Source organism: Manacus candei, unplaced genomic scaffold, assembly GCF_025592945.1.
Source record: "Manacus candei isolate 608988 ecotype Guabito, Panama unplaced genomic scaffold, ASM2559294v1 h1tg000029l, whole genome shotgun sequence".
NCBI lineage: Eukaryota > Metazoa > Chordata > Aves > Passeriformes > Pipridae > Manacus > Manacus candei.
The window spans coordinates 2,367,384-2,390,430 of NW_026138077.1; the positions used below are offsets into that span (position 1 = coordinate 2,367,384).

The following is a 23,047-nucleotide window of genomic DNA, read 5'->3' on the forward strand; positions in this document are numbered from 1 at the left end:
TCTTGAGAGCTGGAGAAGCATGACGGGGGGAAGAACTCCCATTACTTGATGTGATCCAGGTCTGTGCTGTTTCTCCAAGGCAAATAAAATCCCCAGCTTCATCAAAGCTGCAGCCTATGCCAAAGTTTTCCAGCAGCTGAAAGGTTTGAGGTAGTACAAGGAGGGAACCAAGAGGGGTGTTTCCATCACATGGCAGACAGCACGAGTCCCATGACTTCTTACTAACACTGCTTCATCCAAACTCCTCATGAATCCCACGTCAGCCCTGTAACAAACATCCCCGAGGCATCACTCCCGGGAGGTGAAGCCGAGGCCAATGGCCCAGGCTGGGGCCAAGTGCTGCAGTGAGACACTGCGTGCAAGGCAATGCTCTCCTGGGGCCTGGAGGTCAGGGTGGGATTAGATGCCTATGCAGAGCTCTGGGGGTTTCATCTTGTAATTTTATTTTTGAAAGAGAAGTTTTATAAAGCTCTTTCATAGCTGAGAGTTTGGGAAGGATGTTTCTCTCCCAGTGACAAAGACTTGCAGTTGGTCTCCACGTGAGGAAAGTTGCGGGCAGGAGCTGGTGGGGTGATCAGGCAAAACCTGATGTTCCATTTGCTCCTGTGCCTCCAAGCCACCTCCTGTGGCAGTTAGCCACAGAAACTCGCTTAGCAGGCAAACCCTGACCATTGCTTTTCCCCCTGCATGCAACAGGGTGAGCGTGGACCACCGGGTGTGAACGGGACACAAGGTTTCCAGGGATGTCCCGGGCACAGAGGAACAAAGGTATGTGTGGCACCAGCCTGCACGGAGCAGACCCAGAGTCCAGTGGGTGGGAGTCCACCAAGGGCAACTCCTGCTGCTTTAGGAGGTCACACAACAGCTGCCATGTCCACTCCAGTGGTGGTGTCCACCTGGCTAAGCACCGAGGCTTTCAGCACGAGTCGTGGCTTTAGTGTTGCTGTGAAGAGCAAAAAGGAAGCCCAGAGACACCCAGGCTCAATCTAAGACAAGGATGATCTATTTTCTGCAGTCTGGCTCTGGGGGAAAGATTTGGGAAGAGATGGATCTGTTCTTAACACCAAAAAGTGGCTCAGAGCTGGGACAGTGTGTGGATGGAGACAAGTGAGCCATGGCTGCAGTTTTAGAGAGGAACCTTGAGCTAATTGTTCAGGACAGCAACCAGAAAAGGTGGGGAAACATGTAATATTTATGGAAAATATTCAGTGAAATTAAGGGGATGTTTCCTGCCATTTGCTCTGACCACAAGATCCTCTGTCAGGGAGAAAAGGAATGCATGAACCAAGCCCATTAGTTGCAGCTGAGATACTGAGTCTCTTTAAAAATCTGTCCAACCTTGTCAAAGGCACCAGGACTGACTCTAGATTAATATAAAAATGGATGCAGGGAGAAAAAAAAGTCAGTGGAGAAAGAGTTGTGGCTAAGGAGTGAGCTGTTTTACTGGATCAGCTGGATTAACCCTACAATCCACATATTTTATCTTGGCACAAGCCTTGAGGAGGCAGCTGAAGAAAAATATTGGCATAAGAGGAAATAGGCAATGCCCTGGTCCTGGCTCTGGGTCTGCCACCAAGCCCAGCTGTCCTTTCTCCACCACCTCCCACAGCAATGAACTGGACAAAAATGGAGTAACTCCCTTTTCTGATCTCTTTAGGGTTCTCGGGGATTCCCAGGAGAGAAGGTAGGGAGCTATTTCCTCATGCCATGGCGGTGAGCATGAATGTATGGACACATCAGGATCCCCCTCCCTGTTCCCTTTTCCCTCAGTGAGCATTTGCCCTTTGCCTCTCTTCCACAGGGTGAACTGGGAGAAATGGGCCTGGATGGTATTGACGGAGAAGAGGTCAGTCATTTTAATTGCTTTACTCCTTATAACAAGATGCTTCAGTGAAGTGTTTAAGGAGCACTTTGGAAGTGGCAAATATGCTAAAATATTTTTCTTTTTTTAGGGAGACAAGGGTTTGCCCGGCTCCTCTGGAGAGAAGGGATACCCCGGCAGGAGGGTAGGCTTTAATCACAGTGGGGCTAAGGGATGGTGTCAAGGTGGATTTGAGCCAGGGGAGGGGGGAAAGCCATCACGCTGCCCTCAGGGCTGAGGGCCTGGGCAGAGATGCTTTTGACAGGCAAGGGCTGCTCTCCCAACCCTCTGTGTCTTCCTGCAGGGTGATAAGGGAGTTAAAGGTGAACGAGGAGAGCGAGGTGACCGCGGGGTCCGTGGAGATCCGGTAAATACTGCTGAGACATCTGCTTGATTTTCCACCCACTTCCCACCACTCCTGGGGGTCATCAGCTCAGGCTTATCAAATGGTGCTTGACAGTGGCAGGTCCAGTGACAGAGCAGGAACTGGGAGGTGACATGTGGGCACCACATGCCTCTTGATACCAACCTGTCAATCACTGTTTCACTATATTAAAATCCCCCTTCCTCCCCTTCTTCGGTATTATTATTTCTCCCTTGAAAAACTGTGTCTGACTGAAAACAGCAATAATACTTCATCTATTTCAGTCAAAAAAGAAAAGTTGGTCCTGAGCTCTAGCAGAGCAGTTTATGATGCCTGATTTTCATGTCCCACTTACACAGATGTTTCTCATTGCTCTGTTGCTTTCAGGGAGATTCGGGAGCTGATAACACTCAGCGGGGCTCCAGAGGCCAAAAGGGTGAAATTGGACCAATGGTAAAATTTCTTTGCTGTCTTGTGTTGTTTTTTGGTTTTTACAATAGGATGGGAAAGAGAAAGTATGAGAAAAGGGTGCTGTCAAAACTGTGCAGGTTTCTTAAACTCATCATGCCTCATCAGATGGAATGGGTTTTTTTCCACTAGAAAATGCAACTTTCTCTGTGAAGACGTCAGTTTAGAAGATGTTTTGTGTAAAAGGTGCCTTTTCAAAAAAAATTGTTATTTTACAATGTCTTTTTTGATATTTTCACGGAAAACAACTTTGCATATGGAAATTAACTTCATATGTTCTTGTAGGTCATATACAGAAATGGAGAACTGTTTAGATGATACCCAATCTGAACCTCCTGATTCACCTGAAACATTGGAAAAAAAACCCCAAAACACACTCTCCTTGGAAAATTTCAAAAATCATATGTTTTAAAATCAGCTCAGAATAAAAATGCACCTTAAAATGTCAGAAGGCACTTCCCAAAGAATAGGGATGTCAAATTGTGTTGGCTCAGAAACTTGATGGAAAGTCTCTGTGACTTGATAGAAGGATTCTCACCAATGCAGGACTATTAAGTAATGTGTGAGAACATGAAAGGATCCAATTTTTGAGCTGAACATATTTTCCCAGTGCCTGCTCATCTCAGGGCTCTCACCTGAGTTTTGTTTTTCCCTTAGGGAGAACCAGGACCGCCAGGGCTCAAGGGCCAAGACGGTGGAGTCGGGAGGAAGGTGAGCTGCCAGACCCCCACTCAGCAGGGGCCAAGCTTAGATTGACAAAAATTTTTTCCCTCCTCCCCTTCCATGTACTTTGTTTCACAACCATCAGGGATGCAACCACAAAAACCAACAAAGCAAAAAAAAAAACAACCCCACCCAAGCTCAAGAAGAAAAAGCCTGGGGGCTTCTCTGCTTGTTGTAGGGATTTTAAAGGTTTAACCCTGAATTTATTCGCATGCAAATAACTCAGTGCTCAGATCAGTGGAGTTACAACTGATTTCTATGTAAGGCCAGGCTGGACGGGGCTTGGAACAACATGGCAGGGGGAGTGGAATTAGGGTCTTGAAGGTCCCTTCCAACCCAAACCATTCCATAATCCTGTGATATGCATCTACATTTGGCTGCTGGTTTTGAAAAGGCGAAAACCAAACTGGAGCTGGTGTGACTGGAACATCTGGAGATGCCTTCCCTGCTCCCATCCCAGGGATGGTGACACGCTCCTGCATACTTGAGGGAGCAACACACCTCTGTGGTGGAGTGTTGGGGGATGTGAGGAGGGAGAAAACATGCCAAAGTTTGATTAGAGACAGCTGGCCATCCAGATTTCTGTCTCCCTCTCTCCCCAGTAGTTTAAACAATTCAGATTTAATTTTGGACTCAGAACAGCATAGATACATGGACATAAAAGTGATAGAGAACCGTGTGGTTACATATTCCAGTAACAAGCCTCATTGTTTCTCCATTCCAGGGTATGACAGGACGAAGGGGACAGATAGGGGTTAAGGTAAGTGGTGATGGGGGCAGCACCTTGGGCTCCTGCCACACCATGGACCAGGCAGCCACAGCACCCAAAGACATGTGCCAAGAGATGAGCCCTCTCTGCCTGCTCTCTCCCCCAGATTTCCCTGCTCCTCCTGCTCGGGCTCATCTCCATGTATGCTTCTAGCTGGACTGGGTGCAGAACCAGCCATTCTGGGGCTGCCCGTCCTCTGCAGCATTCCCTGGTCAGATGTTTTGTCTCCATGTGCTGCTGGAGCAGTGTAACAGGGTCAAAGCATAAAGGAGGTTGATGCCTATTGATTGTAGGGGGGCAAATTACCCCACCCATGCTGTGCTTATTCTCTGCTATAACTATATTCTGAAAAAGGAGCCAAACCAAGAAAAGAAACAAACACCATCCCCCCCCCCCCAAAAAATCTGTTCTTCCCTGCTCTTTGTGCAGTCGTAAATGCCCTGAGGTCTCCTTTCCCTTTGCATGATGTTGACCATGTCCCCCCGTGCCAACCTGCACTGTCCTGTTCTGTACTTCCAGGGCACCGCGGGCGCTCCTGGTCAGGCGGGACCGGCTGGAGAACAAGGCATGCGAGGGCCTCAGGTCAGTGAGTCTGCAGCAGAGCAAGTGTCTTGCCTCATGGTGCTGCTGTGTTGTTTCATCACAACCACTTACCCAAAGAGTCTCATGAACAGGGAGTGTCAGGGTTTGGGTATTTTTGGGTGTGCTGTGGCCAGGCTGTGCTTCCCAGGGACATCAAGCCTGGAGCATTCACACCACCCAAGTGTGATGAGTTTACAAACCATCTCTCAGGCACTGCAGCATTTGCTTTCTTTGGGGTCTTGGTGTGTTTCTGTCTGTGTGTGTTGACAGTGTCTCTTTTCTCTCCATGCAGGGTCCACCTGGCCAGCTTGGCACACCAGGCATAAGAGGAGAGCAGGGTGTTCCTGGACCCAGGGTAAGCCTGCTGCTGCTTCTCAGACATTGACCCAGCTATATCCTTGTTGAACTAACAAGATTCAGCCAATGTGTCTTTCCATTCCCTAGGGCTCCAACTCTGCTCCACTCTCTTATAACACACTCTTCCAGCATGATTCTCCTCTCAACTTACACTAAAGATTTCTTGATCGAGAGTTATGGAAGAAAAAAGTTAAAAGCAACCACAGAGGGGTCAGGACTTCAGCGTTTGGCCTGTTATGGTTTGCCATTTTAGTTCAAAAACACCCCTGAGTGACTGGCAGGGCATCTTCTGTGACCTTTCACCCTCTGAAGCCAGAGCATAACCATCTCACATGCTTCCTGGGGGCCCCCATGTACTTATTTCTCTCTCCTACTACATGGACATAAAGCCAGATAATCCTGCATTTCCCCATGATTTTTCCCCTCCTGCTTTCCCGGGGGGTTCTCTAAGGACAATGTGAGGTTGCTGCTGACATTTTTGTTGAACTGAGCTGGACATCCAGCTCTTCCCAGCCATGAATTGGACTTCTGAATTTCCTAAGGTGTTTTGAGAGGCACCAGCCCTACTAGTCAATACACGATTTCTGTGGTCACCTCATTCCCTGGTTTCTGGCACTCAAGTTTTCCTGACAACATGCCTCTCCCCATTTCCATTCCAGGCTGGTGGTGGACCTCCAGGAACCCCAGGAGAGCGTGGCAGGATCGGTCCCTTGGGACAGAAGGTATGTCTTCATGAGCACTTGGCATCAGCAACCAAAACAGCATTGAAAAGCTTCTGGATTTTGCATGAGCTTAAAAAAATATATGAGACGAACCTCTTGGGCTTGTCCAGTGTGGAGTGAAGCAAGGTCAGTGCTCTGGTTGCCTCATTAGGCTCCTGTTTCATCAAACAGAGAGGCAAAAGTAATCAAGTAACTGGGCAGATTTTCAGATGATGCCCACATGGGAAGGTTGTTGTGCTGGATCTCTCTAGACCCTCCATATGATTTTATCTTTCCTGAAATCACTAAAGGTCCCACTAAAGAGCAAGAATTTGGCAGAATTGCTGGCTGTGTAGGTCCAGCCGTGCCTCTCTGCCACAAGGACCACTGCAGACTGGTCTACGTAAAGAAACCAGCACTGATGGGGTGGGAGAGGCTCAGAGCTGCCTGGAGTTCCAGCACATGCTTTAACAGATGCTCCTGTTCACAGGGTGAGCCTGGAAACCCAGGACTCAAAGGGCCGAATGGACAGCCAGGCCCACGAGGAGAGATGGTAAGTGTGGCCACGCCCTCACACCTTTGAGAACACTTAAAGAAAAGTTTCTCAAAGGCCTGTGCTTGAGTGGGTTCTTTCTATTGATGCTGTTGGACCTGTGGGGTTTCAGCTATTTATATATGACTTCATATTAACAACTTTGGCTTTCCAATTTTAGGGTGATGACGGACGAGATGGAATTGGTGGCCCAGGTCCTAAAGGCAGAAAGGTAGGTGTATGCTCAGCGTGCCCAACTCCTTAACAAAGACAAGGAAGTTGCCAAGGTCCCCAGTGCAGATGGAGAAGGGCATTTTGTAAAACAGATTCAAATAAACCCTTCTGTTGTTTCAGGGAGAACGCGGCTTCGTAGGCTACCCGGGGCCCAAGGTAGGGTGCAGCCCATGAGCTATGCATTCCTTTTCCAAGGAATGTAGCCATGATCCTGCAGATTTAGAGCTGTAATTTGTGTTTTTCCCCAACCAGGGTGGACCTGGTGACCGTGGTGTTGCTGGAGGCCCCGGCCCAAAAGGAAACAGAGGCCGCAGAGTAAGTTGGATCGTGACACAGCTTTTCCCTTCTGCATGAACACCCTGAAAAGATGTACACATCTTTTCCCTCAAGTGCTCCTGGCAATCCTGCAGACGTTCACAGGTAGAACTTCTCTTTGTCTCTAGGGAGACGCAGGAGAACCTGGGACACCTGGTCAGAAAGGAGAGATTGGATATCCTGGACCATCAGTAAGTGTTCATGGCATTGCTGATGGAGCCTCTGGCTTCACCCTCGGAGAGAATCCTGACTGAGAAATGTGGTGATCCCTATTGGTGCCAGGCATTGAAAAATAAACCCATCACCTCCTCCTGCTGATTTCAAGTTGGGCAAATCCCTCTTTATTTGTCTTGGATGTGACTCTAAATTTCTGACTAGCTGTTTATCACTGATAAATATTTACCCATCCTCAAACCGAAGGAAAAATTCAAGAGACACATTCTTACCAGGCACTAGGATTTCCCCATGGCAATATGCCCCTTAAAATTCCTTCTAGGACATTCTCAGCTCCTTATCATTTATCACCCCACACAGGATATAGTCCATGACCAAAGCTGGCTAGCACAGAGCATCCTAAAAAGGCCAAGATGACTTGAACTTAGAGCATTATAAATTATAGAAACAAAAAGTCATAAAATGGTCTGGGTTGTACAGGACCTTAAAGGTCATCTAGTTCAAACCCCCCTTTTGGGTTTCATCTCAGCTATGTTTATTCCCCACATGGGAAAGCACTTCCCCCTGTGCTGGAAACACAGATGAAAACAGACAGGTTTTCCCTTGGCTTCTGCATAACCTGTAGTTAAATGATTATTCTGACAGTGTTCATGTGGCACCCTGAAAATACACACTGCTCTGAATTTATTTATTTTTTTTTTAAACAGGGGCTTAAGGGCGATAAAGGAGAATCCAGAGATGTAAGTGTGGCATAATTTCTCTCTTGTTTTGAAATACCCTTTGTTGGCTGTGTGACATATCTCCTTTTCCCCCCTTTCTCCCTCCCTTTTATTTTGTGCAGCACTGTTCGCTTGTGCGGAACATCAAAGACAAATGCCGTGAGTACATCAGCGCTCTGCTAAGTCCCTTTCTCTACCCTTCTTTGCCCATCATGTTACATGACTGGCACTGACCATGCTGCTTTTTCTCTCCATCTTTTCCACAGCTTGCTGCTATGGTAAGTCACATTCAGCCCTTTAAACCCCAGAGTGACCGTGTGCCAGAATTGTTGCCCTTCCCACATGCATGGTATGAATGATTTACCCCTGCTGAGGACGTGGTCCTTGCACCCTGACAGCTGTTTGAGGCTTGATTTGTTCCCAATGCACATTCCTGGCAGGTCCCAAGGAGTGCCCTGTGTTCCCAACGGAGCTTGCCTTTGCTATCGACACCTCCTCAGGCGTGGGCAGGGAAGTTTTTAATAGGATGAAACAAACTGTGCTCAGAGTCGTCAACAACTTAACCATCGCTGAGAGCAACTGTCCTCGTGGTGCCCGGGTGGCTCTGGTCACCTACAACAACGAGGTCACCACAGAGATCCGCTTTGCTGATGCCAGGAAGAAATCCAGCCTCCTCCAGCAGATCCAAAACTTCCAGGCAACCCTGACCACAAAACCACGCAGCCTGGAGACTGCCATGTCCTTCGTGGCCAGGAATACCTTCAAGCGTGCCCGAAGTGGCTTCCTTATGAGGAAGGTGGCTGTCTTTTTCAGCAACGGGGACACGAGAGCCTCCCCGCAGCTCAACGACGCCGTGCTGAAACTCTACGATGCCGGGGTCATACCCGTGTTCCTCACCAGCAGGCAGGATGCGGTTCTCAGCAGAGCTCTGGAGGTTTGGGGTCGTTCACCCTTTCTTTCCTTTTCTGCTCATGACCTCAGTCTGGTTTGTGGGGGAGACTGATGGCATTGGATCGTACCGGCAGTGAGGGGTTGGCTTCCACAGGCCTCTCAAGTGCTTCAGCACTGAGAAAGCATTGCTGGCCAAACTCACCCAGCATGCCTATTGGGAGAGAAATCCTAATTCCACAGTCACCACACCGCGTGCTGTGAAACACTACTGAGGTTATCATGAGTCATTTGTATTCCAGACCATAGCTCCAGGGTGCCAGGTGTGGTATGAAACAGAAGGAAGGAGTCTCCATAGTGAGAAAGGTCTGGCAGAAAAGGCAAAGGGTGGGAAAATTGGAAGTACATTAGCATTGTTGGCAGAAGGAGAGTGGACATGCAGAGATTTAAAGCCACAAAAAAGCCCCAGACGAGCACACTGAGCACTGGTTCAAGCACTTGATCCTTTACTTGGAGTTTGTGACTCTAAACTAGTCCCACTAACACATGTCAGGGCCATGAGGCTCCTCCAAATGGGATCCACCAAGGCCACTGTGCTGAGCAGAGAATCTCTCAGAGTTGTGCATTGCCTTCCCTTACTCTGAGCTGAAAACAAGAGAAGGCAGCATTGCTAACACTGTGTTTCTGTTTCCATCTAACCAGATCAACAACACAGCGGTTGGCCATGCCATTGTTCTTCCAACCAGCGCCAGTCAACTGAATGAAACTATCCAAAGGCTCTTGACTTGTCACATTTGTCTGGGTAAGGCATCCAATTTCTCCTCTAAGACAGTGCTAAATCCTTCTGGTCACACAGCAGTCAGTTGTAAGTGGTGCAGAAGGGAAGCCCAGCTGGGAGTCAGCCCTTTTGTTGATGAAGAAAAGGGATTCATGTTCTTGGGTTGAGCAAAAAATTGAATGAGGCACACTGGGGGTTCTCTACTTTGTAAAGAGAAGCTCCTTTTTAGTCTGGTTTCCACTTTAACAGCCCAAATACTGGTAGCAAAATGCTCTCAAAGATGGTCTTCTGCCATTTATGACAGAGTGCTTCAGAGATTCTCTTGGACGCAGGAGCATGTAAAAATTCTAAGTGCATAACTAAATGTGTTGTGGTGTGAAATGAATTTGGTATCAAGTAATGGACCAGCCAATGTCCATGGCTTGATAGTATTTCATATGATGCAAGAGATTTTTACAAAGATAAAAGAGGGTGATTTTTAGTTCCTTCAGGTGAAACCTACTATATTTCTTCCTTAGATGTGTGTGACCCCAGTCCAATGTGTGGTGCTGTTACCCAGAGACTTGGATTCAGAGACAGAAGGGCAGCCCCAACAGATGTTGACACTGACATAGCCTTCATCATGGATAGCTCAGAGTCCACCACACCTCTGCAGTTCAGCGAGATGAAGAAGTACGTTTCCCACCTTGTAAGTAACCTGGAAATCAGCTCGGAACCAAAAGTATCCCAGCACCATGCAAGAGTGGCAGTTCTCCAGCAAGCTCCTTATGAACACGAAACCAACTCAAGCTTCCCACCAGTAAAAACTGAGTTCTCACTAACAGATTATGGATCCAAAGAGAAGATCATTAACTACCTTCACAACCAAATGACCCAGCTGCATGGCACGAGGGCTCTGGGCAGCGCAATTGAACACACAATAGCTCATGTTTTCGAGAGTGCACCAAACCGTCGGGATCTCAGAGTCATAGTCCTGATGATGACAGGCAAAGTGAACAAACAAGAACTTGAGTACCTGCAGAGGGTTGTCACCAATGCAAAATGCAAAGGGTACTTCTTTGTTGTCCTGGGCATCGGCAGGAAGGTGAATGCCAAGGATATCTACAGCCTAGCCAGCGAACCAAGTGACGTGTTCTTCAAGCTGGTCGATAAACCAGGAGAGCTTCACGAAGAGCCCTTACTGCGTTTTGGCAGACTGCTGCCATCTTTTATCAGAAGTAAGTCTAACATCCTGCAGCCAAAGTGTTATGGAAGGGGCAACTCAGAGAGGTTAATCTCACAGGTCTGGTCTACCTGCCTGTTGGCGGCGGGAGGTGGCTCTAGCATGGCTATCTCTTTGGGCAGTGGGGCCCACTGAAATTAGTCTCTTTTTATATCTTCTGTACTGTTTGGTGCATTTATGGCTGCTCATAGGTTTACCTAGTTGAGTAAGTCTGGGTTTTGTTCACTTTGGACTCCTCATCCCATCCCATCCCACATTGGCTCACCAAGTAGAGTTTGTGCTTCTGTCTGCTTTGACTTGGTCTCCATGGGCTCACCTGTGGGATCTGACCTCATCCTGCATGGCTTGCCACTCACATCTGCAATATATCCCATAGGGTCTGGTCCTGCTGAGGCTCTTGGCCCTTTGCAGTCTGCCAGCACTTCCTTGGAGCTCCTTGAACACCCAGCGAATCTTTCTTCCCAGTATCAGCATAAATAACATGTCTAGCAGGCACTTGTATGGCTCAGGCTCAGATCTGGAGTTGCTGCATGCAGACTTAAGGACCAGATGGATAGGATTCTTTGCTCAGGGATAAACAATGCTGCTGAGTTTGGGATGTGCAGACTATGCCTTGAAAATTTGCATCTCAGCTTAGCTGGAGACCCCAGGCTGGATCTCCAGCAGCCAGGGATCCTAAACACACCCAGCCAGCAAGGACAAGAAATGGACCTTCTCTAGGAAAGCTAGTTTTTCTCTAGGAAAACTAGCTTTTAGCAAAAATTCCTGAAAATTAGACTAGTGGGCTGATAAACCACTGATTCAGGAATGTCTTGCACTAAATAGAAAGCAAATATCTGGAAATAAATGTTTAGGTTTTCTCAGTTTGCTTTTTCCATTAACTGCATACAGCAGCCCTGGAAACTTCTAACTCTTGAAAAAACATCATCTGTGTGGCTGGAAGTGCCTTGTTACAAGAAATCTGTTTACACCTGACAGACTAAGACACACAGCCCTCTGGTATCTTGTAGCTATGGTTCTCATGTTTGTAAACTGGAATAACAAATCTCCCAGCCCAGGGTGCTGCAGCAGCCACACCAAACATCAAGAGATATTCCATAGCAAGCAAGAAGAGAGAAGTTGGGTTTTTTTTAAAATGAATAAGAAATATATGTAATGCATTGCTGGTGGGTAACCACCATCCTCAACACCAGTGTTTAATGTCTCTCTCTGTCTCCAGGTGACTTTGCTTTCTACCTGTCTCCAGAGATAAGGAAACAGTGTGAGTGGCTCCAGAATGACCAGCAAGCCAGGAGCCAGCACCCCGTGCACCCCGGGCAGAAAGCAGTGTAAGTACTGGTTTGTCTGCCAGACAATAAGTGTTGCTTTTTGTCTCCCTCTTTATCTCAGAGAGAAGCCTTCACTTCACAGTCCCTGTTTGGAAAAAGAAAGAAAAAGCAACATCAATACCAACAATCAGGATTATCTTTTAATTAATATAATTTTAATAATATTTTAATTAATTTTAATAGCTCCCTTAGTGCTGCGTCAAAAGAGCAATAGAGATATCTGACAGAGAGGGGTAGACAAGTACACATATAATTTTCAATTTTGGTTCAATTTCATATTTATATATGTATAAAAATATGAAGGACATATATACTCCTTTGATTGCGTAAATCAGGAATTCCAGAAATTACAATTAATTTGGGGGTTTCTACTTAACACATTATTTTCAGAGGCTGGGCTGCCCTGGATTATCTGATATAGAGATTCCATCACAGAATGCATCCTAGTGTTTTCTGAAGAGAAGTGAAGGCTTGTGTCACCAAGACTCCCTGATGGCACAGAGCTGTGCTGGCTTTAGAAGGTTGAACCCCTTGAAATTAGACATGTTACAGACCTGTCTACTGAATCACAGAACAGTTTGGGTTGGAAAGAGCCTGAAAGCTCATCAAGTTCCAAACCCCTGCCATGGGCAGGGACACCTTCCACTAGACCAGATTGCTCTGAGCCCTGTCCAAGCTGACCTTGAAACACTTGGAACACTCTTACGTGTGTAAAGTTGGTGCATAGATAGACTTGTGCCCTGAGTGACAAGCAGTGCTCTGCAGCACTTTTCAATGCTTGGTTGTGGGCAAACCTGAAGCTGGCAAAGACCCACCCCTCGGGTGGGTTCTTGCCAGTGTTTTTTATGTCCTGTACTCTCTGCTTCCAAAATCCTGCTCGCAAAAAGAAGAGCCATCTCAGCTGCTTTTGCTTCGGCAGGTACGTGGCACCCAACGCGACCCTGAGCCGGACCCTCAGTGCCAGCACCACGCTCAGCGCGACCATCAAGCCAGCGGCGAGCGCCCGTGCCAGAACCACCACTGCCAGCACCACGGCCCAGAGCAGAGCCAGCGAGCAGAGCACGGCCAGTGCCGTGCTGCCAGCGAACGCCACCGCTCCGAGCGCAGCCAGCGCCACCGCCCACGCCAAGGCCGCCGCCCGCGCCAGCGCCAACGCCACGGCCGGCGGCAGGAGGAGACAGGGCGGTACGTGAGCAGCTCTCCCCACGCCAGCACTGTCTCCCCCTCGGCTGTGCCACGGGGGCTGTGGCTGTTCTTCCTCCCTGGGAGGATCACCCTTAGGGGAAATGTCAGTAAGAGGCCAGATTTTGTGCTTGCAGAAACAAGTTTTTAGGTGCAAATCTGGAGATCTGCACTGGGGGGTTGACTTGTCAACTTGTGTTGAGAATTTTGTGCAAAAATGATTGGGGGACAGGCTGACCACAGGCAAAACATGAGAAGAACATCTAAACCTGGGACAATCCATCCAGCAACAGGGAACTTCTCCTTCTAGTGTGGCCCTTTTGCTTTCTCTGATTTCCTCGCAGCATTACCCCTTGGCCAAGCTTCGCTATTTGTGGTGATTCACACAATGGCATTGTTTGAACTCTGTCAGCTAATACAAATAATTATTTCATCACTGAATCAGCGTGGAGACCTCTTTGGGAACTCTAAAGCTCTTTCATGTGAGCACAGTTCATGTAAAAGAGACTTCCCACGTATTTTTGCAAGGGGGGTACAGGCAGATCTGTAGTAGCTGAGCAAGTAACAAGAACATGTGTCGAAGCACAGGGATGCTTATGCAGTCACTGAAGGCATGCCTCTGCATAAATAATGAATAAAAAGCAATATATAAAAGAAATCAGCTTTTGCAAGGTTAATGCTTTCAATAAGCTTGAGGAGAACAAATATTGCTGGGTGTTTCTTGCTCTGCTGCTACTTTTCAGCAGCATTTATAAAAGTCTCATTCAATATTCTACCAGAGCAGGAAAACCTTTCCCTAATAGCTTCTTTGATCTGTCTAAGGTTGTGTTAAGCTTATCATCCCTGGAAGTGTTGCATGAGTCTTGGAGCGACCTGACAGAGCTGAAGATGTCCCTCTCCAGAAGGGGGGTTGGAATGAGATGGCCTTCAAGGTCCCTTCCAACCCAAACCATTCTGTGATTCCAAGTTCAAGCTTAGGCAGGCTTGGCTTGAAGGTCTTCAGCAGCTGTGAATCCATTGCACCCTAGAGAAGGATCTGACTGGACACATTTACAGTTGTTGGGGAAGTGCTGGGAATTTCAGGCTGTGTAAATCTTGTAAAAAAGAAAAAAAAAAAACAAACTTTGATTTGCTAGATTGCAACAGATGATTAGAAATAAATAAATCATCTAGGCTATGGAAAACAAAGCCCCTCTGCAGTGTGCTGGGTTGAGCACCTGAGATAGCAAAGTCCCAGCCTTGGTTTCACATGCCTTGGCTGTCAGTGGACGAGGAAGAAGATCCTGCAGCACTGAGGCACTTTTTCCCCGAGACCTTTCCTCCCTCATTCATTGTTTGTTCTGATTTTGCCTTGCAGCAAAGGCCCACGACCTCCAGATCACGGATGTCACCGAGAGCAGTGCCAGGCTGCGCTGGGCCAGCCCCGAGCCACACCAGGCCAGCGTGTTCGACGTCACCGTCACCTTGGCACACGACCACTCCCTCGTGCAGAAGCAAAACCTGACCGGCACCGAGCACGTGATCCGAGGACTCAGAAGTGGACAAAAATATATCGCCGTCGTTACCGCCTACCAGAAATCCCAGCCCAAAGTAACCTACACAGGGACATTCAGCACCAGTGAGTACCTCTTCAAAACACTTTTTTTTTTTTTTTCCCATTGAACGGACACAAAAAAGTGGGGATAAAAGTAAGTAAGGGACAGGGAATCAGTTGGTAGCAACAACCCCAGCCCTGGCAATGCTCAGTTGTGTTACTGCATGTCTGCAATCCTCTAGACCAGCAGCAGGTTATGAGATGGGGTAAATGTGTTTCTTTGAAAAATGCAAGTTAAACTTCAGTGGGCTTGAATTGACACAGACTGTGGGATAATTAAAGGCAGTCCCAGAGTGGAGTTTGTTTGTACGTGCTGGAGGGTTTGTACAATGGTGCAAAAGGTCCTGGTGGGGGTCCAGCCAGCACTGCTGCAATTAATAAGAGTCAAACTGGTAATTTCAGTCCAGCCTGATTGCAAAATAAGCAAGAAAAGCTGCTTCTTCAATTGCCATTTCCATATGCTCCTGTCTACTTCCCATACTATCCAAAAAAACCACAAAGAAGAGATTAAATGGAGGGTTTAGTCCTTTGGGGATCTAAGCTCCATGTGTACAGATCTCATGTAAACCTCACCAACCTGAGCCCTCTGGCATGGCCAAAAGTTGCTGCTAAGATACAGTCAGTTTTTTTTAATACAGTTTGGCAGAGAGGTGACTTGGCTTGGTGGTATGAAGTTTGTGCTGGTTGTGCCAGTGCTGTGTCTGGCTGCTTCTGGCACTTCAGATCCAGTTTCAGTGCCCACGGAGAGCCTTTCCTTTGGCTTTGGTGGGTTTGGACCAGTCTCTTACCTTCACAAGCAATAAACATGCCCACAAAAATGTGGAGAAAAGACATCAGTGTGGAGAAGTAACATTTGCAAGTGCTGAGTTGGAGCTCCTGATGCCTAGGGAAGCTGCATTTCCCATAGAATAAATCTTGAATCGGAACAAATTGAGCAGGCAGTGGTGACACCACATTAGCCCACAAGCTGTGACCTGGATACTGAATAGCATTGTCCCCTTACCCACACCCATGCTGTCCACTAAAGAAAAGCAAATCCAGCCCTTCCTGTGGCTGCAGCCCCTTGCTACACTCCAGCCCTGTGGAAGATGAGCCACAGGAAGGGTCACGATGCAGTGGGGTGCAGCCATGCAGGGCACATTGCAGTATGAACCGTGTTCTTCCCATCACAAGGATTTTCTCCCCCTGTGACAATCCTCAGTGTAGTTCATAGTGGAAAGGGAGGCGTGATGGGAGGAGTGTGGTCCAGGAAAGCCGTGGAATGTTCCTCGAGGGAACAAGAGAGGACCCATCACGGATTTGCTCGCCTGGAGGATGCCATTTTTATTCTGTTGTCTCTAAAGCCAGAAGAGCAAAGTCAAACTGGCTACAGAGAGGCCACATGCAGCTCCTGAGCCCCCACCCAGTCAGTGCTGTGGGGTGAGAGGGGACCCTCCTCAGCAGTCATGTGGGGCCCTGAGGATACTGTTTGGGATGACTCCTGAGGATGAGCTGGGTTGTGCAGCAGAGCCGCTGGCCGGGAGGGAAGGGAAGCCCTCCAGGCACAGCTGGGCGGTTGTGGATGACTCATCCCATCAGCTGCCTCTAATAAACATTGCTGAAATGTACGTGTAGGGTAAACAGACCCAGACCTGACTCCTGCAACTCATGTGCATCCCCTGCGCCGGAGCTGGGGCCAGGCAGTTTGTCTGTGGCTGAGCTGAGGGCGCTGCTGCAGATGCCCTTCCTCTTGGCTGACCCCCTCCTCCTTCTCCACAGAGGCCTCGGCGCAGACCAAGGTGTCTCTGGCCAACATGATGCTCAACACCGAGCCACTGGAAGGGCCTGACAGTGGTGAGTATGGTGGGAGTGCGGGGCTGGGGGGCTCTGGCAGGACCCCACTGAGAGCCAGTCCTCTCCTTGCCTGCTCCTAAATCCATCGTGTCTCAAAATCCTCTCAGGACCAGAGGATCTGTGAGTCCTTTGCTTTGCAGAGCCAACAGAGCGTGACCTAGATGACATCCTTGGCCATGTGGGTATGAGCCCTGTAGTGGGGTCTCTGCCCCATGAGGGATCCAGAACGCCCTGAAGTTGCTGTGGTCTTCATGGGGAACTCAAACCAGGTCCTGTTCCTAAAATAAGGATGGGTGATGAGCCACGACCCAAGTGCTGGCCACTCTTCAGGGACAAATTGTGTCCCATGGCCTCCCTGGCATGTGTAGATGAAGGTGTGGATACAGAACATCACCTCATGCTTGCTCATTCCCTCCTTCCTCATGTGGGGCAAAAAACAGGTCTCAGCCTCTTGTTTTGTCACACAGCTCCCAGTAGGGGCTTGGCCAGACTGGACAGGGCTTGGAGCAGCCTGGTCTAGTGGAAAGTGTCCCTGCCCATGGCAGGGGGTGGAACTGGATGATCTTTAAGATCCCTTCCAACCCAAAGTGTTCTATGATTCTATGCCCAACAGCCAGAGATTACCAGGAGTCACATTTGCATAAATTAGACTAACTGGTAGCCTCCCTCCAGTTTCACCCATCTGCCCATCCCCTACTGCTCTGCCATGGGTGGTGTATGTAGTAAACTGCTAAATGAGTGAGCTGTCAGCTCCCACTCTGTGGTTGATCCCATTAACCTGTGTTAATAACCCACAATCACTGTAGCTGTTAATCGTCATTTCATCGCTTTGGTGGACATCAAGCCCATTATATCAGCACTGTTACACTCAGTTGTACCATCAATGCCAGGCTGCAACTCTTCCTCCAAGGACCTGGAAGGGCTCTCAGCCTTCATCAAGCAGCGCATCCAACCATGGAACTGTTGTCCAAAATGCATCCCATGTTTTTCTTTAAACATTTTGCTTGCACTGTGGCTCGTTTTCTTCCTGCGGAGATGCTGCTGCTCAGTGTGCTCAGCCAAGGGTTGTGAAGCTGCTGTTGAGCTCTGGCTGCTGCTCGTGCTGAGTGGGACGGACATGGACCTCACGCCTGGCTGGTGGCACCACTGGAGGGGCTGAGGGCTTGTGCCAGGCAGGGACCATTTCATTTCTGCCTTCCTGCATGACCCATCATCCCACCCTTCCCATATGTTCCCGCTCCTTTGGTCCCTCTCCCTAGCACTGACATCCCCTCAGAAGCCTTGTCCCCACCCTCATGGCTTCATTTAACCTGTTGTGTGCCAGCCCTTTGGAAATAAGGTTTGTAGGCTTTTCCTTCTCAAAGCAAGATGGATGTGCTCGCCCTGTGCTTCCACACAAACCTCTCATTCTCAGCTCCTCTTGATGACCCACTTGCAGCAAACACCACTGCCGGAGGATTTATGCAGCTGACCATTTGGGGGAAATATTCCCCAAGGATGTTAATATGAAGGTTTTCACCAGGCCGAAGACCTTAAAGAGGGCAGGGAATTTGGGAAGGGTTTAGCCGAGTGTCTGTGCAACAGGAGAGACCCACATGCAAATCTTCTGACAGACCTTGGAGGAAGCCCCAAATTCTGCCCTCCTTATATAGGTAAAATAGCATGGATGGACTAGCATTGCTAATAAAAACTCTGGGATATGGACCTAAATTATCTATTTTGGGGCCAGGAAAGCACCATATGTTTAAATCTGCACCAAGCCTTCAAGTCTGCCAGGTGCAGCTTGCTTTCAGAGATAAACACACTTAAAGATTCAAAGTTGCAGCCAAGACAAATAGCTTTGAGAATAGATGGGGGGAGTTGTGTGAGGGCTCAATCCTGAGTGCACCAGCAGGGAATAAGGGGCTCCCACCACACTGCTCCAATCTGGAGTTTGGATGCATGACAAAATCAAGAGCGAGGAGAGGTAAGCTGGAGGCTGAGGAAGGTTTGCATCCAGCAAGAGAAATCACATGTGAAGGAAATGCCACCAGTCCTGTACTGGGCTTTGTTTTCCTTTTTTTTCTTTTCAATCTCTTTGCTTTTTCAGCTTGTAACCCTTTCAGAGTCACTTAACCTTTGCACCTTTTGACATGCAGATTGGCCAGACCCTTGCTTGCTGGACTTTGACATGGGCATGCAGTGCAAGGACTATCAGATTGTGTGGTTCTTTGACTACAAACACAAGTTCTGCAGCCAGGGTTGGTATGGTGGCTGCGGAGGTAATGCCAATAGATTTGAGGCCGAAGCTGAGTGCATTAGCAAATGCTTAAAGCCATGTAAGTACCACATGGGCATTAATCCTTCTGTGTTTTATCCTGTTGTCAAATGATATTTGGATTGGAGAGAAAACATCGTTTAAATCCTAACCCATGCTCTTTTTCCTCCAGCAGCAGCTGAGAAAGCCATGCAGCAGCATGAGAACAGATTATTGCCAGGTAACACCCAAAAACACCATTAATAATCACAAACCAAGCAAATCCATTCTCTCACCTTGACCATTTCACAGCATGTCCTAGCCTGTCTGGGCTACCAGCAATAATACAGACTTAGTTTTCACTTGCTCCTTGACAAGACCACGCCCAACCATCCGCTTTGCATGAGCAAGTCACCTTTGCATGTGTGTTGTCACAGCAAGACGTGCTTTGTTTGCACAGCCTGACTGCAAATCACGGCTCTGTGGCAAAACCGCTCGGTAGGTTTCGTGCAAAACGTGGGGTTGGTGAACTGGAGCTTGGAACAGGCCCAAACCAGTTTCTGTTTTCATTGCGTGACCAACCAATGCCACCACTCTGCTGAGATGCAGAGAGTTCCAAACATTTCGTTGCCAGTAACCAGAACACTTGATGGGAAGTGACTCCAAGAGATTCAGACCTTGCAGGCAGATGTTTTCATTTTGCACCAAAAGATAAAAATCAAGATTGAGGGAGGAGCACGCGGGAAAATGGCAATGACCTCCTCTCCTCAAGGAGCTTCTAAGGTTAAGGGGTTGTGTTTGCAAACCTCTTCAAGACCTGGGAAGGGAGTAGAGACTTCCAGTCACCACTGTGGTGGTTGAGCAAGGTTGGGATGGGAACCTGATCCCAGCAAAGCCTCCTTATCATAGCAGCCTCCCCCTCCCAGTGGTGTTTCAGGGCCCTCTGCAGAGATGGGAGGAAAACCAAGAAGTGAAGACAGCTCCGGTACCTAATGGCAGGGCATTAGTCCTTGAGGGGTCATGGCAAATTAAGGACCTCTCCCACCTTTTTGATTTTCTTAGGTTTATTTTAGTCTCCTTAAAAGGAGTTTGGGAATTTTAGGCTTGGTAATTTTTGTCACTGGCAGCCCGAGTCCAGCTGTGGTTGCCCCTAAAGAAATGTGCAGGCAAGTAAGGAAGAGGCCATCACCAGCCATGGAGATGTCTGGGGTGGAAAAAGGAGATTTGAAGGCGCTTTGGGGATTCAAATGGGCATCATGAATCCCTTAGCTGCAGTTTGAGGAGTTTTCAGCCAGAGGAAGCAGCATACAGCCTGTGCAGCAGAAACCCATATCTTCAACCTAGAGCAGGACTGCACCCTCACAGAGCAGGGAAACCCCACTGGTGTGGTTTTCTCCAGAGGGCCCTGTTTTTACCAGCCCCAGCCCATGGGCCAGCCCCTTCTGATCATCGTCACATGCCTTGATGGTGTTTCCAGCAACTGTTGTTGAGGCTAAAATGGTATTTCATCAACTTGGCACCGTTCTGCCCCAGGCAGATAGTCAAGAAAAGCAGCTGAGGGGCCCTGGAGGGACGCTCGTGTCTCTGCCCGCCACGTTCCACTCACCACTTTATCCTCTTCTCTTTTTCTGAAAAACCAGAGCTTGAATCCACCACAGAAAAAGAGACACAGGATTCACATGCAGCTCAGCTTTAAGATGCTGGGCACTGGGTTGGGCTCTCAGTTCAGCCCATACCAGGCACAACACTGAGAAATGAGTTCTTTCTCAAACCTCAGGATTCTTGGGGTACAAAAATATGCACAGACCCACCTTCCATTTGAAACCTTTTAAAAGCTGTGATAACCTTTATTTATTGACTTTATATACATATATATATATTTAATGTGTAGATGTGGCACTTGGTGGTGTAGTGGTGGACTTGGCAGTGCTGGGGAATGGTTGGACTCAAGGGCTTTTCCAACCTGAATGGTTCTATGATTCATTTATTATTATTTTAATTTTTTACCATGTGCCACTGAGGAGCCCAGGCACATTTACTCCATGGGGTGAATTAAAACCCTGGCTTGCCATGGCTCTCCCCATCTTTTGAACTTACCAAAGCCAGCCACAGCTTAAAACACATTTTAACTCCTTAGTTCTTGCTCTCCATCAATTATTTGAAATTTTTGGAGAAGCTTTTTCTTTCATTTCAAACTGAAAGAGGAGAAATTTAGGTTAGATATATAGAAGAAATAAATTCCTGTGAGGGTGGTGAGGCCCTGGCACAGGTTGCCCAGAACAGCTGTGGCTACCCCTGGATCCCTGGAAGTGTCCAAGGCCAGGTTGGAAGGGGCTTGGAGCAACCTGGGCTAGTGGGAGGTGTCCCTGCCCATGGCAGGGGGTGGGATTGGATGAGCTTTAAGTTTGCAACCTAAACCATTCTGGGGTTCACTGTGTTTTGGGCTTGGGGTTTTTGGTAGGTTTCAGTTAAAATGCCCTCCAGGGGTTGAACCACACTCATGGTGATGTGAAACTGGAGAGTGGCACAAGCCACTCATGGGAATATGACTGCAGACAAACTGAAGATTAAAACTTAAGTGAATTTTCCACAGCTTTCCTAAAACTAGTTCTGCCTCTAAAGTGGTGGTTGAATCTCCCTGTGCATCTGCTGATTCTGAAGGCTGATTCCACCTTCCAAAGGGATGAAGAGGGGAGGGGAAGTTGGGTTGCCTGGACCCCATTCTACAGAGAAAAACTGTATTATACTTCCTGAATGTTTTGGTTACTGGTTGGATTTGATTCCTGTGCAGGGTTTGGGGTAGAGTAATTTCTGTGTTCACATCTGCTGGATTTCAGAGTTTTGGAACGTGTGGAAGAAGGGAGATGAGCTTAGGGAAAAAGAAATCTGAATATAAAAAAGGCCAAGAGCCTGCCAAAGGCATGGGGAGGCTTTTGGCTGTAGGAGCCCAAAAGCAAAGCTGAACTGGAAGGTCATACCTGAGGATGGGGGGGGTGCAAGGTCTGTGACATTCTGGACATTTCCTGTCCATCCCAGGAGCATCCCAGCCTCGCTGCAGCATTCCTGAGCTCTGAGCAGCTGCCAGCACCAGCTGCAATTTCCTTTAAAGTGAACCTGCTGCCCAGGGTCCACTGCCTGACCTACTTTCCAGCTGGGATTTCAGGGATAATCCTCTGTGCCCTTCTTCCTATTAAAATGTTAGAGGGGTTTTGTACACCTTTGCGTTCAGCAGGCACTAAAGAAACTTGCTGGCAAATGCATCTATGTATATATTCACTCTCTATCGATATAGTCTTTCCTATATTCTTTTGTGTAGCAGAGACCAGGTAAGATCTTTCAGATCCTTGCAAAATGTTTTTCCTTACTGCTTGGGACAGGTTGAGTTAACTCTGCTTTTGGGGGGGGGGGAAAGGAAAGAAGGTAAAGGCTTTTTTTTTCTTAAAAAAGGGTCCTGGTTGCAAACACCCCTCTAGCAAGAGGAACTCACACTTTGTCTATTGTGACTCCCCCTCATCCAGGATGGGTATGCCGTGCTGAGTAGAGGTGGCACGAGCTCCTGCTGCACCCCTGTGTGCAAGGGAGGTTTGTGACATGGTAAATTAATGGCTAATATCAGATTTCATTTTATTTTTTAAAAGTTATTTGGAAATTTCATTTTAACACATCCAAGTGCTTTGTTATTTTGTTTCCCGCTCACCCAACAAGGGATGCAGGAAAATGTGGGCAGCGTGTGGTAGATCCAGGAGCATCTTCACATGGAAGATTTCTCTTTTCAGAGGAAGGCAGGCATTTTAACAGGAAAATGATGGTGCCAATACATTTTCCCTTGCAGCCCAACCAGTCCTCTCCCAGATCTGAGACCTGCCAATCACTTCCTGCAGATCCAGGGGATTTGCAGGCGACTGCTGCTGTGCAGTGCCCTTCCTTCATCTCATCATCACTCCATGGATACATGGCAGCAACATGGATGAGGGCTTTGGATCAGGGCTGATGACTTCCAGGGAAAGACCTTCTCTTTGCAAGGAAAGAGATGGGATTTAGTCACAGGAGACTTGCAAAGTCAATGCCGTGGTTGCCCTGCCTGAGCTTGCATGCCAGCCCTGCTCACAGGCATTTCTCTGCCGTGCAAGCGCGGCCAGGAGAGGCTGCGCTTCACCCAGGAGTGCTATTGCTGACCACTCTTGCTC

The 23,047-nt window shown here is 48.1% G+C and overlaps 2 protein-coding genes across 34 annotated transcripts in view; one reads left to right on the forward strand and one right to left on the reverse strand.

The window, feature by feature from the left end:
- Positions 1-23,047, reverse strand: part of LOC127472609 (uncharacterized) — a 177,550-nt gene that overhangs the window by 75,605 nt on the left and 78,898 nt on the right. The window lies entirely within an intron of this gene.
- The window catches only part of COL6A3 (collagen type VI alpha 3 chain), a 60,937-nt gene that overhangs the window by 36,667 nt on the left and 1,223 nt on the right, over positions 1-23,047 (forward strand). The window contains exons 17-44 of the mRNA XM_051791131.1: positions 697-768; positions 1,658-1,684; positions 1,802-1,846; positions 1,953-2,006; positions 2,166-2,228; positions 2,613-2,678; positions 3,351-3,404; positions 4,141-4,176; positions 4,705-4,767; positions 5,060-5,122; positions 5,784-5,846; positions 6,316-6,378; positions 6,539-6,589; positions 6,712-6,747; positions 6,844-6,906; positions 7,035-7,097; positions 7,788-7,820; positions 7,922-7,958; positions 8,066-8,077; positions 8,240-8,733; positions 9,390-9,489; positions 9,984-10,682; positions 11,907-12,015; positions 12,935-13,200; positions 14,555-14,815; positions 16,550-16,624; positions 18,763-18,942; positions 19,054-19,101. Of these exons, the coding sequence (XP_051647091.1) occupies positions 697-768; positions 1,658-1,684; positions 1,802-1,846; positions 1,953-2,006; positions 2,166-2,228; positions 2,613-2,678; positions 3,351-3,404; positions 4,141-4,176; positions 4,705-4,767; positions 5,060-5,122; positions 5,784-5,846; positions 6,316-6,378; positions 6,539-6,589; positions 6,712-6,747; positions 6,844-6,906; positions 7,035-7,097; positions 7,788-7,820; positions 7,922-7,958; positions 8,066-8,077; positions 8,240-8,733; positions 9,390-9,489; positions 9,984-10,682; positions 11,907-12,015; positions 12,935-13,200; positions 14,555-14,815; positions 16,550-16,624; positions 18,763-18,942; positions 19,054-19,101 (3,196 nt within the window). The remainder of the gene's footprint in view (positions 1-696; positions 769-1,657; positions 1,685-1,801; positions 1,847-1,952; positions 2,007-2,165; positions 2,229-2,612; positions 2,679-3,350; positions 3,405-4,140; positions 4,177-4,704; positions 4,768-5,059; positions 5,123-5,783; positions 5,847-6,315; positions 6,379-6,538; positions 6,590-6,711; positions 6,748-6,843; positions 6,907-7,034; positions 7,098-7,787; positions 7,821-7,921; positions 7,959-8,065; positions 8,078-8,239; positions 8,734-9,389; positions 9,490-9,983; positions 10,683-11,906; positions 12,016-12,934; positions 13,201-14,554; positions 14,816-16,549; positions 16,625-18,762; positions 18,943-19,053; positions 19,102-23,047) is intronic.